Source organism: Diospyros lotus, chromosome 9 (assembly GCF_014633365.1).
Source record: "Diospyros lotus cultivar Yz01 chromosome 9, ASM1463336v1, whole genome shotgun sequence".
Taxonomy (NCBI): Eukaryota; Viridiplantae; Streptophyta; class Magnoliopsida; order Ericales; family Ebenaceae; genus Diospyros; species Diospyros lotus.
In genome coordinates this window covers 23,870,376-23,885,571 of record NC_068346.1, presented here as the reverse complement: position 1 = coordinate 23,885,571, position 15,196 = coordinate 23,870,376, and the positions used below count along the sequence as shown (strand labels likewise).

Sequence of the window (15,196 nt, the reverse complement as noted above, 5' to 3'; positions counted from 1 at the left end):
GGGGATAGCGACCCATATGACCACCTGGATGCTTTCAATGTCCAGATAGACCTGTAGACTTTTAGTTCATTGGCGAAATGCCGAGCCTTCCCCGCAACCTTGGGAGACATGCCTTGAGCATGGTTAAGGAGGTTCCATCCTTGCAGTATTTATAGTTGGGAGGAGTGTTAGAGGAAATTTATCAATCAGTACAAGTCACTTCTGAGGCAGCTCACCCCAACATGTCACCTCGATACGGTGTTCCAGCAGTCTGGAGAATCCTTGAAGGATTACATAAAGAGGTTCAAACGCGAGGTCAATAACATGGAAAACCCCTCGGACGAGAGTATCTTGACTGTTGGAAATGTATGCCCTAAAGACACGTTTTGTTTAATTTATGGTAATGATGTTTCTTTTATTCAGTTTATGGCACATATATCATTTGCATTTAATTGTTGGAAAGGTGTCCATGCTATTAAGTAAGTAATTCATGTGATGGGTCGTTCTTCACAGTTAGGCATGAATCATGGGTACTTAATAAGCAAGAAAATATTACTCTTGATCTTTTGATAGAACTGGGCATTCTATCATGATAAGATCATTGTGCAATAGATCCTAATGGAGGATGGCTTGCCTTAGCCAGTAGACAGTCCGTTTACTCTAATTGTACAAGCGCATTTGGAATGCGTAGAGTGGACCTGTGATAGAAGCTAATGACAAAGTACTAATTATCATGGAGCTAGTCTATCACTGCTACTACGTGGACGAGTACTCTAATACTTGAGTATTAGTTGGTGGTCTAGTGAAGCTAGAGCTATATTCTTAGATTCATTGTAGGTGAGGTCTATCAAAGATCAATATCCTTTTGAGTTGGGAGTATGGTTTCTAATTAGCTAAGACAGACTAATACAAGATAGTTTCTGTGATTCACCCCCTTGTGATTGTCCAAGAATAATCGAATAATCCAGGGCCCTGGGAACGTGACTTAAGAGTGTGTGCTTCTGGGTAGCTCCCAGTGATAAGCAAGTACATTCGAGTAGTCACGGATTATTGGACTAGTGATCTAAGGATGGTAGAAGTCATTTAGAAAGGTGTTAGTACATTATTCCTTTCTAAATGATGGGTGTTACGCAGAGGGGTATTTTCGTCATTACACTAGTAGGTCAAAGACATGGCATATGCAGAATTATTCGTGGGGTCAGTGTTACCATATGGTGATAGTTGGAACACTTAGAATGACAAAATATAGCTACTAGGTAGCAGGGATATTTTGGTCATTTTAGTAGCCGTGAATAATTTGTCTTTTGGTCCCCGGGGTAGCTCGATGTAACTCATGTATTTTTTAATACATTTGGCTTGTTGGATGAATTATATTGAGAGAGAATTATTTTATTCAGAATGGTCCATAATTAATTGGGCTAGAATAAAATAATAGTTCATTAGGGTTTTTAATTAATTAATTGGGCTAACCCAATTAGAAAATTAATTAAATGATCTTGGCCCATTAGGGTTTGGCCCACTAGGGTTTTAACCCTAGGGTTCTCCCTATATATTCTCTCATTATTTGTTTTTTCATCCAAGTCGTTTTTCATTCTTCTTCACCGAAGAGAGGCCACGAGTTCGAGTCATACTCCGGAAGATCGAAAGAGAGCCTCGAAGTTCTGATGCGAAGGAGCCGAAGGATCGCAGGACAGCCGTCGTCTCCACCACGCGCCGTAGCTCCCGCTCATCCTGCTCCTGTCGCTCCATTCCGACCGGTAATCCGTCGTAAAAGTAAGTCTCCTAGATTCTAATCAATACGAGGAACGGTTTTGATTTTAAACCGCTTCCGTTGCATGCTTTTGTATCCTCGTTCATGATCCTTCATTGACCACAATCTCTGTTGGACTTCAGAAGGACGTGAAGCTCTACGAAAGCATCTATAAGTCCCCTGTAGGGTACTTGGCAAATTTTATGAGCGAGTTGAAAAGGAGGTTAGATGGGAGGAAGCTTTTGGCCCGAAAAAACCCAGCGACCAGAAAAAATGAGGAGAAGGCATCATCCAGAACAAGAAAAGAAGTACTGGCGACAATCATAAAGAAGACCAAGGGTAAAATACTAATGATCAGGTCGCCAAAATGGCCAGGAATGAGCGGGGAGGGGAGCGATCTCCACGCCAAGGTCAATATGAGAATTATAATGTCCTATCTAACTCTCAGGATAGGATTTTCGCCACTGAAAGGAATAAGGAGGACTTTGGGAGACCTAACCCCATAAGGACTCCCAACAAGTTCAAAAACAAGGATAAGTTTTGTGCTTACCACAATGAGCCAGGGCACATCACCTCCGAATGTTGGGCATTAAAAGACGCAATTGAAGAACTAATCAAGAGGGGTCGCCTGCATGACTATGTGGTGCGACCAAAAGATCAGCAGCCCCAACAGTCAGCCCAACCAAAACCTAGTCAAGCTCCCGAGCGGGACCAAACACCTACAGTAAGAACTATTTTCACCATTCATGGAAGGCATCATATTACAGGGACTTCTAACAGGTCCCATGAACATTATGTCCGGGAGGTTAGTCACCTTCTACTCGCTAGAGACGGCGAACAAGAAAGACCATCCAAGAAAGCCAGAATGGCCTTAGACGATATTGCTTTCACCAAGGAAGATTCTAGAGACGTGCACAGGCCACATAATGATACTCTTGTGGTCCGAGCTCGAATTGGCAACGTGGAGGTGAAAGTAAAGCAAGATCGCTACGGGGCAAATAGCGTAGTTCAAAAATTTTTGAACTTACCCCGATCCCGGCGATTGGATCAACGTCGAAATCAAATCATTCACAAACAAATAAATAAATCTAACCTTTAGATTTTCGAGTCATTCGCGGATTCGAGTTGTCCAAGTGTCCGGCCTCTAACTCGTGATAAGCGGCACGAGTCCATTGGCAAGGAGAGCGGAATAGGAGTGCTAGCTCCTTCTCCTTTTTGCGGCTTGTGTATGGACGGAAAAAGAACGCCCTCATTTCGTATTGATGCCAAAAGAAATGAGGAAGAGTGAGCGGCAATACATTTTTCAATTCTTGAAAAACGACACTAAAAACCCCTGTAGTTTGGGCAACCCATAAATAGGTATTTTTAAGGAGCTCTAGAGTTTCTTAAACCCTAATGGATATGGGCCGACCCATTTAATTTAGTCCAATTAGGAACTTAAATTAAATGGGTTTATTCTAGTCCAACTAGGATTATAATTAAATGGCCCAATCCTTTTATAGGTTTAAATATAATATTTTGGCCCAAATCTAATTCAAACCCAAATATAATATTTAATATTTGGCCCAAATCTAATTTAGTCCAAATATAATATTTATTTTAATATTTGGCCCAAATCCAATTTAGTCCATATATAATATTTAATTTAATATTTGACCCAAATCAAATTTAGTCCAAATATTAACTTAAGCCCAAATATATTTTATTTCCTATTTGCCACTCCAACAAATAGAAAATTATTAAATTAGGAACTCCTTCCTAATTTAATCAATTGCCATTTTAGGAAACTCTTTCCATTATGACGACTCCTCGTCATATCGACGTCATTACGTCTATTTGTTCTTTTTCCGTGAGAACCTACGATGACACAACTTCTTGCCGAAGTGTCGCATTTAACTACACGTCAACTCTCCTGGTTTAAGCCAGGGACCGTGCCTATTGCGTATGACTCATTAGGCTTCTGAATATGTTGGCAATGTGTCGGTACAAACATATAAGACAAGATTGGCCTCTAGCAAGGAATCATGCCTACCCAATTATTCAGAAGGATTCATAATCCGCAAATAACCTTTCACGAGCATGGTTACCTTGTAATACGATCCTCTCGTCAATGTATCCTATGTGATCTCAAGTTGGCAATGTGTTTCTTGATTATGATCACATAAGTATTTCTTTGGTCATCTGGATATCTTCACTTAATAGAAAGTGAATCAATAACTCCTTACTGATCTCTTTCACCATGGCCATGGATTTAAAGTGAATATCCACTGAAGGCGCCTTAGATACATCATCCTCTATCAAGGGACAAACGAGTTCCATCTTGGCTATGCACCCATCTCCATAAGCCTCACGATATACCCAACGATCGCCCACGTGTAGCCTTTATCTAGGCCCATCGAAATGATGTCAAAGCATACCAGTCTTCTTATCAGATGACCATGACAACCTCAGGTCCAAGGATTAGTTACACCCATCTCGTATGAGAATTCCATCAACATATAACCAAAATGGATTCTCATGGCGAGTCATGTCCAGTGACACATTCTACAACATTGGTCACCTATGTACTTGTCTAAGCATCCCCATGCCTATGGGTGTGAGACCCCCATTGCTATCACATAGCAAAAGCATAGCATATACAAGTCTTACCGCAATTGTCAATGTCCATTCTTGACATTGCTACGACTTAGGACATTTAATGATGTCTAGAAACTGTGATACATCATCTCATATCTTTATAGATTAATCACAGTATACATCATATGGACTTCTATCTAGTTTCATTTAGTTATTAAAATAATAACAAGAAACTAATAGAATGACTTCTTGTGAATTTGAACAACTCCTTATTCAAATAATAACATGATTACAATTGTCAGTGTACAACATGCCCAATCTGATTGGGTCTATAGCACCTACACTAACAATCTCCCACTGGCACTAGAGCCAATCATTCATGTATCTTATACCAGATGATCGAACATGACTTTCATGTTTCTCCTGGGACAGAGCTTTAGTCAAGGGATCTACGACGTTTTCATCTGTCGACACTTTCTCTATATATGTCACCTCAGCTGATACTCTCCATTATCATATGGTGATGTCGCAATACAAATTTAGTCCGTTGATGAGACCGTGGTTCCTTTGCTTACGCGATGGCTCCATTGTTGTCCCAATAATTATTATGGGATCAACAATGCTGGACACCACTTTAAGTTCATCAATGACCTTATGGATCCATACAACCTCCTTAGCTGCTTCGAAGGTTGTTATGTATTAGACTTCAGTTGTTGAATTTTCCATTATCTCTTATTGGAACGCTTCCAACTCATGGCCCAGCCATATAGGCAGAATATGAATTTCGATTGTACGTGATTTAAAATCATCATGGTCGAATTGGAAACTGGCATCTACGAACCCCTTCATGGTATGCTCTCATTCTCCATATGGCAAAAACATCTCTTTAGTGTTTCACAAGTACTTCAGAATGTTTTTCATAGCAATCCAGTGTTTCTCACCTGGATCAGCTTGATATCTACTGCTCAAAGTATATGCGATACCAGGCCTTGTACATAACATGGCATACATGATCAAGCTAATAGCCAAGGCATATGGTGCTCGACTCATCCTATCTCTCTCATCTTGTGTCTTCAAACACATAGCCTTGGAGAGATGTATTTCAGGTGACATGGGAAGACTTCTCCTCCTAGAATCTTCCATGCTAAACCTCTTTAGCACCCTGTCAATGTACGCACTATGGGAGAGTGCTAGCAACCTCCTTGATCTATCTTTATAGATCCTTGTTCCCAGAATATAGGCTGCTTCTCCCAAATCCTTCATGGAGAAAATATTTTGAAAGCCATATTTTAACTAATTGCATCATGGGAACACCATTCCCTATGAGCAATATATTGTCCACATATAGGACTAAAAGGACCACCACACTCCCACTAACCTTCTTGTAAACACAATGATCAACTTCTCTTTTGTGAAAAATCAAACTTTTTGATCTTTTCATCAAAACATTGATTCTAACTCCAGGATGCTTGCCTTAGTCCATAAATGGACCTTTGCAAGTTGCAAATCTTATTTGCATGTTTATGAGTAACAAAACCGTCGGCTGTGTCATATACACATCCTCGACCAGATTTCCTTTAAGGAAAGATGTTTTGTCATTCATCTGCTATAACACAGAGTCAATGTCAGACATTGCCTCATCACAGGTAGTAAGCTCATCGTTCACAACTAGAAGCACATCTCCATGTGTCGAGATGAGAAATCCATATCTCTCTTGCTCGCGACGAGCCCTCATTAACCTACGAGGTTCTTATGTAGAAGGTTGGGGAGTTAACACAACATCTTGTGTTTGATCTTTCTCAGGTTCCTGGAGGGAAATATTTGTTTGTGGTTAACCTTGAATCTCTTCGAGCTTAACATTCCTCCCATTAGCCACAGCATTTAAGAATTCCTTCTCAAGGAATACCACTTGCTTGGCAACAAAACACCTTTTGTTCATATGGGTGGTAAAAGTAATATCCATTTGGATATCCCACAAACAAACATCTCATCGATTTGGGTTTTAGCTTATTATTGTCAACACGCTTGACATAAGCTTAACAATCCCAAATCTTAAGGAAAGACAAATTTGGCTTCTTTCCTTTCCATATCTCATATGGAGTCTGAGTAACTGACTTACTTGGAACCCTGTTCAAAACAAAGATCGCGGTGAGGAGTGCATATCCCCAAAATGAAATAGGGAGTTCAGCGCGACTTATCATGGACCAGACCATGTCCAACAAGGTCCCATTCCTCCTTCAGACACACCATTCATCTCTAATGTTCCAGGTGGAGTCCATTTTGAGAGAATCCCATTCTGCTTTAGATGATCTAGAAACTCACTGTTCAAGTATTCACTACCTCGATTTGATCGAAGTACTTTGATACTTTTCCCAGTTTGTTTCTCTACTTCAAATCTGAATTTTTTGAACTTTTCAAAAGCCTCATATTTGTGTCTCATAAGATACACATAACCAAAACATGATCTATCATTAGTAAAGGTTATGAAGTAAACATATCCACCTCTAGCTTGGGTGGACATGGGTCCACACACATCAATGTGCACAAACCCTAGCACTTATGTTGCCTCCCTTTACTTTAAAAAGAGACTTAGTCATCTTGCCAAGTAAACAAGATTCGCAAGCACCTTATGATTCATAATCAAATGTGCCAAGATATCTAACTTTATACAAGTTGGATGTGCGAGTCTCATTTATATGGCTAAGGTGACAATGTCATAAATAAGTGCTATTTAAATCACCTGATTTAAGTCACTTAATATTTATGTTATTGATAGGAGTATCAACATCAAGGACATACAAACCGTTATGTACTGTTGTTTTATCATAAAACAACTCACTTTTATAAAATGAACAACTATTGTCCTTAAATGAAAATCCATCCTTGTCAAACAAGAATTAGAAATTATAATCCTAATCAAACTAGGATTGTAGTAACAGTTATGCAACTCCAATACAAGCCCTATGGGCAATGTTAATAAATAGATCCTTCCAATTAATGGAACAACTTTTGATCCATTTGCCGCGTGTAGGTACACTTCTCCTAGTATTAATCTCCTTGTACTCCTAAGCCCATACACGAAAGTGTAAATATGAGCATTAGATCCAGTATCTAATACCCATGTGGACTGATCCGAAGTAGATAGATTAATTCCAATAACATAAATACCTGAAGTGTCCTGAGTAGAACTCTTCTTACTCTACACCTCCTAGTTTATCACAATGGAGATAGATCGCATCCTCCTTGCCCTTTTGGGTTTTGGTCTTCTGGACTCTTTCAGATTGCACTATGGAAGAACTCTTCTTCCATTTTAGCTTTCTTACTTTTGGTCTTACCCCTGTGCACCTTGGGCCCTTCAACTAAGAGAACACTTCCCTTGGCCTATAATCAACTTTAGGCTCGGTCTCCCTTAGTATGGACAATCACTCTCCAAGAGTCTTTTCCATAACTTTTAGAGAGGGACTGTAGCACCAAATCTAGGGTAAGTTTCTGCATCCATACCCAAGTTTAGCTCTAGTAACCTATTGATAAAACGTATCATCTCCATGACATGCTTCTCAATAGATGATCCTTGAGCCTAGCCATGATCTTATAGGCATCATAACTCTTATGTTGCGACCTATGTTTCGGGGTCATGGCAGCCAAGATGATATACCAAGCAATGATCATATCACCCTTGTGCATCGTCCAGGCCTAATGTGCTACTATTTCCTTAACTGGTGGCTTCGTAAGAAGATAGCTCTCTATCACATAGAGAATCTTATCATGTGTGAGGACTATCCTCAAGATGATCTCCCAGTTATGGAAATTAGTCTTGTTGAAGGTATTATTGCCCTCGAGTATCGATCTTATCAACATGTTTCCAGACATTTTGGATTAACAACCGAATAGAGATATTATTATAATCATATTGAATTACGAAATCATAAATTACAAGAAGTAACATTTTATGATTGCTCCCATTATTTTCTACGAGTTTTCCACCCTTAAGACATAACTCGGGAAATCTCGTTGGAAGATTTCCTAGCGGGCTAGGATCCCATCTCCCCTCGCACAACCTTGAGTGACTCAACAAATTGTGTTAGGATTGATTAGGTAGGTACTTGCTACCAATTACATCTCCATACAACTCCTAGATTCATTGGGTTGGCAACTCCTTGTCAAGCACATCTTATGCGACTCCCAATCTTTGCCTTTATACTCAGTAAGGTCTTGAGTGACTCAACAAACCTCACATTTCTAGTTAAGTCGGACCCATCATTCAGGGACATCTCATTGCCCATGAAACATAGGAATCATAGGTGACACATGACTTTGAGTGACTCAACAAATCAAGTGCCAGCTAGAAACCTAATGCTTCATAATGATGGAAGGCAAGTTGGCTTAATATTAATGAGGGATTTATTATTTATTTATTTAGGTCTCATCACATGCAATTAATCAAATTAATAATGCATAATAAACGACTCAAACTGGTGTATGGTATGGACTGAAAGTAAAGTAAGATCGCTACGGGGCAAGCAGCGTAGTTCAAAATTTTGAACCTTACCCTGATCCCGGCGATTGGATCAACGTCGAAATTAAATCATTCACAAACAAATAAAGAAATCTAACCTTTAGATTATCGAGTCGTTCGCAGATTCGAGCCATCCAAGCGTCCGGCCTCTAACTCGTGATACGCGGCACGCATCCGTTGGCAAGGAGAGCGGAATAGGAGTGCTAGCTCCTTCTCCTTTGCGCGGCTTGTGTATGGACGGTAAAAGAATTGATTTTCAACTCTTGAAAACCAACAAAATAAAAGTGGCTTAATTTGGGCATCCCATAAAGGGCTATATATAGGGAGGCAACCTCCTAGGGTTTTCCAAACCCTAATGGACATGGATTGGGTTAGCCCATTAATCCTAGTCCAACTAGAGATTAAAGTGGCACAAATCCATTTATAAAATATTTGGCCCAAATCTAATTTAAGCCTAAATATTTAATATTTAATATTTGGCCCAAATCTAATTTAGCCCAAATATAATATTTATTATTTAATATTTGACCCAAATCTAATTTAGCCCAAATATTTAATTTAATTTAATATTTGGCCCAAATACTTTATTTAGCCCAAGTATTAAATTAAGCCCGAATTATTAAATTAGAAACTTCTTTTCTAATTTAATCATTAAGTTAGAAACTACTTTCTAATTTAATCAATTGCTATTTTTAGGAAACTCTTTCCATTATGACGACTCCTCGTCATATCGACGTCATTACGTCTATTTGTTCTTTTTCCGTGAGAACCTACGACGGCAAAACTTCTTGCCGAAGTGTCCCACTTAACCATACGTCCACTCTCCTGGTTTAAGCCAGGGACCGTGCCTATTGCGTATGACTCATTAGGCTTCCGAATATGTTGGCAATGTGTCGGTACAAACACATAAGACAAGATTGGCCTCTAGCAAGGCATCATGCCTACCCAATTATTCAGAAGGATTCATAATCCGCAAATAACCTTTCACGAGCATGGTTACCGTGTAATTCGATCCTCTCGTCAATGTATCTTATGTGATCTCAAGTATGGCGATGTGTTGCTTGATAACGATCACATGAGTTTTCTTCGGTCTTTCGGATATCTTCACTTAATAGAAAGTGAATTAATAACTCCTTATTGATCTCTTTCACCATGGCCATGGATTTAAAGTGAATATCCACCGAATGCGCCTTAGATACATCATCCTCTATCAAGGGATAGACGAGTCCCATCTTGGCTATGCACCTATCTCCATAAGCCTCATGATATACCCAACGATCGCCCACGTGCAGCCTTTGTCTAGGCCCATCGAAACGATGTCAAAGCATACCGGTCTTCTTATGAGATGACCGTGACAACCTCAGGTCCAAGGATTAGTTACACCCATCTCGTATGAGAATTCCATCAACATATAACCAAAATGGATTCTCATGGCGAGTCATGTCCAGTGACACGTTCTCCAACATTGGTCACCTATGTACTTGTCTAAGCATCCCCATGCCTATGGGTGTGAGACCCCCATTGCTATCACATAGCAAAAACATAGCACATACAAGTCTTACCGCAATTGTCAATGTCCATTCTTGACATTGCTACAACTTGGGACGTTTAATGATGTCTAGAAACTGTGATGCATCATCTCACATCTTTATAGATTATTCACAGTATACATCATATGGACTTCTATCTAGTTTCATTCGGTTATTACAATAATAACAAGAAACTAATAGAATGACTTCTTGTGAATTTGAATAACTAAATTCAAATAATAACATGATTACAATTGTCAGTGTACAACAAGCCCAATCTGATTGGGTCTAGAGCACCTACACTAACATGGATAACTACAGCTGGCTCTCTCGAGCCATAGAAGGAAAGCTAGCAGGTTAAACCTAGGTGAAGAATCACATCTTGCTTCTCAAGCACATTCTCCAAGCCTTCGTTGGTTTTCGAATCTTGTCTTCAATTTGGCTCCATCTCTTGCTCTTCATACAAACTACAACTATCATTACTCTATTCTATTCTACATACATTACATAGAATTAGAAACCCCGAGTTACATTCGGGGGGAGTGAGATGAGAAGAGAATGTACATCAGAATATAAGAGAGGCATGACACGCAGGCCCTATTTCAAAAACCAAATTTACAAGCATTCATTCCCAACATAAAATAAATGGTCGACTTGATCCATACCATATACCCATGCAATCAATCTAATTGATTCATTAACAATTATGTTAATTAATTGTCACATATATTTCAATCTTAATGAAATGCTTTCAATAAATTGAAAATTTGTATAATTTTGGAAAAAAAAAATTGTTTTAATTTTGTTGGGCTTGGGCTCCATCCATTAGTCTAACTAATAAGTCTCAACAGGTCTTGGATCAACCAATACATGTCAAACATACACTAGCAGCCCAATAATTAATAAATAACACAATTAATGGCCCCGGCCTATTTTTAATCACGGCCTATAGGTGTCATACACTCATGGATCGAATAAAAATAATAAAAATAGCCAAACAATTTGGCCAGGCCCCACCTGAGGGTACGAAACGCACTGGGCCACCGAAGGGTCAGCCTGGGTGCTTCATGAGGACCCCCAGGAAGGGTCAAACAGAAGCCCGAGGGAGCAGGAGGGGCCGGGAGGCAGTCGGGCAGCATGTCACACATCCTGCTGGGCCACAAGGCCCATTGGGCGCGCTTGGGCTGTTCCTGGCGTGCGCTGGGCGCGCCAGGCACGCACGACCGTGGTCGTGCAGGCGGCAAGGGCCGTTGGGGCCTTGTGTGGGCAATTGGGGCCCTGTCCGGGCCGTGCGGGGTGCGCGCAGGTCGGCCGCGCCCGGGGCCGCATTGCACGCACGCGGCCGCGCCCCAGCACGTGAGGTCGCACTTGCCGGGCCCTGCACGTGTTAGAGATATGCTCCACAAGCTAATTATATTTACATGTAATTGATCATATTTTATATCGTGACTCTTTATCTTCAATCAATTATTATTGCAAGGCATTATGTTTTTGTTTGTCATTGATGGTTGTCTTTATAATTTCCATATTTGACAAAGTCCATAGATCATATAGGCTCATGGAATATGGTCGTGCATAGAGATGACAATCATGAAACATATTCCTTATAAGCCTTGATCTTAAATGTTCCTAGTCGTAGAGTTATTAGGATTGGACACTAATAACTCGGATAGACTAGCACATATGATGTATGCTCAATTAGGAGAATGTCTTGTTTCATAGACATTGGTGTGTGGACACTAGTGCATATATGTGGGTGCTTATTATAAGAATAAGTACACTGAACTGACCCGCTACAGAATTCCTAATGGTAATTGTTGATTGTCGAATTGGAATTTCTGTGTTGCAGTAGTGCAGATTGGTCCTTAGACTTGAGACATCATGGTAGTCTTATATTTGACTGGTCAAGCTTTGGTTCTTTTTGGATTCCAATAGAGTCATTAACAAATTATCATTGGGCGTAACCTTATCACATATGAAGGCTTGTGAATGTCGAAATAGGATTCATCACTTATCGACAAGATGAGAAGATGTCCTATGTATTCCGATGATTTCATGACTAAGGAAATCCTTGGCCAAGGTGAGATGGAAATCAAAAGGTGTTTTGATTTCATCGAACAAGTTATAAATTTGGAATGGATACGTAGTTATTGAATGACTAGGGTTTTGTCATAAAACCATACCCTAAATTCAATCGAGACATAGATTGATGAAAGGATTTTACTGTACGATAATTGCAATCGAAAAGGTCCGTGTTTTTCATCGTTGGCTAGGCGTTCATGGCATGTTGCTAGACGTTAACCATGATATGTAGGGTTTTAGAATTAATATGATTAATTCTAAAACTATTAATTAAAGAGTTTAATTAAGAAGCCCATGAGATGAGTTAATTATGAAGCCCATAAGTTTAATTAAAAGAGTTTAATTATTCTAAGGAGTTGGGCCTTCATATAGACCAATAGAATTGGCCCTACATCTAGCCCAATGGTGGACCTAAGGGGTCACACACTTGGGTCGAGTCCGTTCCACAAATTAAAAGAGAGATACGGCCCAATATGATTATGGGCCAGACCTAAATCGTTTAGGGTTTTTCCAAAGGCATAATTAGGGTTTTTACTCTATAAATAGGCCACTTAAGAAGTTGGAAAAACAAGGAGAAATTCAGATCTCTCATTGGAGGCGCCTAGGGTTACTAACATTACTCAAGGCGTTCATGGAAACGGCCAATCGTGTGGACCGACTTGGAGGAGTTCGTGTTTGCGGCTCTACGGATCAACCAAGGCAGAATCATATCTTCACGGTTGCCCGGTTCCTAACAGTGATATCAGAGCGACAGGTTATCTCAAACCTTTGATGATTTTTTTAGTCTGTATATTTGATTCGGTCTTTGATTATGGCAAAAATGAATCTGTTTTGTTTTAAATCTGCCATGTTTTGATGAATCAAGAACAGTAGTAACAAATCAATATTTATCATCAATTCTGCCATGTGTAGATGGTCTGTTGATGTATGAAACAACATGCTTAGATGGTAGATTATTAAGTTTAGTGATCGGTTTTAATATGATATGAAACTGATATAAAGAAACAGTAAAAATCTGCCATTATTTTTTTGTTTTCCATCATGCTGCAAATCTGTTTGTTTGCAAGGGTTAAAAAGCATCTGTAATCGATTTGAAATAAGATTAAAATCGATTCAGATTATGGGGTCGTGTTATAGAACAGCATGTTCAAAAGAATCGGTTTGATATGATCAAACCGTGTTATAGAACAACATGTTCAAAAGAATCGGTTTGATATGATCAAACTGAGACCAGTTTTGGATCTGTTTTTGATATCATCTGTTCGAACAGTTCATTATCTATTCTGATATGATCAGTACGAGATAATGATCTGATTGAATAGAAGCATCTTGATATAATCAAAACTAACAGCAATGTTGATGCGATCAGTTCTTGTTTATTGTTTGATATAATCAGTATGTGTTCAAACAGTTTGCTAGCAACAATCGTTTCTGATATGATCTAAAACGAACAGCAAAGAACGACAATTGTTTTTGATATGATATTAAATGAACAGCATTATGTTGATATACATATTGATGGCAAGGGTTTCTGATATGATCAGCTCGACCCCGTCGGGGGCGTTGCCCCCGAACCCCCTTTGCATCGGGGGCACTGCCCCCGAACCCCCGTAAAGGGTGGAACATAATCTGTTATGTGCATAAGATATGTAAAAGCTTAAAACTGTTTTGTTTACATGTCCTTTTAACTTGTCTTCAATTGCTATCTTCATTGCTTGAGATGGTTTTATTGATTTTAAGATACATGCTTATAACATGTTGATATCATTGTGTATTAGATGCATGCTTATGATGAATTGATTATGCAATGTGTTAAATGCATGTAATATGATATATATGATAGATTAAAACCCCTAGCTTAAAATTGTTTTAAGAATGAATTTTAAGTCATGAACGGGGAAATCAAAAGAGTTTAATTTCTCCATAGCCTTCCATCATTGGCATATAATATTAGGTTTTCATGTTTAATATGTATCGCCAATATCATTTGGGGCATACTAAGTATGGCAATCTATATTATATGTTACACATGTTGATGTACATTAGGTGATAAGTAGAAATACTATCGTCAATATTATTTGGGGGTATCTCTATTTGTCACACTTTTGATTGATGATGGTTTGACTTAACATGTTTTTCATAAGAGCTTCAATAGTATTTGAGTTTATGCAAATATGAGGCAAAATAGTTTGAGGGTTGCATGAGATGTAATTGGTAAGAGTTGCCTACCTTTTAAAATTACTATAAGAGCTTCGATATTATTCGAGTTTATGGTAATTCTAATTGGGTCTCAAGCCCACTAGAAAACCTATGTATTTAAGCTTTCCAAATCTTATTTTGAGGGTGCTAAGATTTGATTAAAATAGTGGGATTATCACTTATGACACAAAAGTCCTTAATCATATGTGAATGTAATTGATTGAATGTTTAAATGTATGATCATGTTTATATTTGCAGATTTGTGAAATCAAAAATGGCCAAGAATCCACTTGCAGGTTTGCTAGACACTAACAAGTTGACAGGTCCCAATTATCTGGATTGGCTTAGGAATCTCAAAATTGTTTTGGATTCCGAAAAAATAACATATGTTATGGATAAGGCCCCACCTGAAAAAGTTTCAGAGGCGTCCACGCCAGAGGAACTTACCACTTGGCAGAAGTGGAAAGATGATGATCTTCAGGCTCATTGCTATATGATGGCATCGATGTCAAATGAGCTGCAAAAGCAGCATGAGAAAATGGAGCATGCAGCAGAGATTCATTT

At 39.1% G+C, this 15,196-nt stretch overlaps 1 protein-coding gene across 1 annotated transcript; it reads left to right on the top strand.

The window, feature by feature from the left end:
- Nucleotides 1–2,096: 2,096 nt before the first annotated feature.
- Nucleotides 2,097–6,163, top strand: LOC127809312 (uncharacterized). The gene is made up of 2 exons (XM_052348076.1): nucleotides 2,097–2,696; nucleotides 6,110–6,163. Exons 1-2 carry the CDS (start codon nucleotides 2,097–2,099, stop codon nucleotides 6,161–6,163), a joined length of 654 nt encoding a protein of 217 aa, XP_052204036.1.
- Nucleotides 6,164–15,196: the final 9,033 nt, after the last annotated feature.

Coding starts and splice junctions, on each gene's coding strand:
- LOC127809312 (XM_052348076.1), top strand. CDS start 2,097: ATGGCCAGGAATGAGCGGGGAGGGGAGCGATCTCCACGCCAAGGTCAA. Junction 2,697..6,109: donor CTCGAATTGGCAACGTGGAG/GTGAAAGTAAAG, acceptor GATCTTTCTCAG/GTTCCTGGAGGGAAATATTT.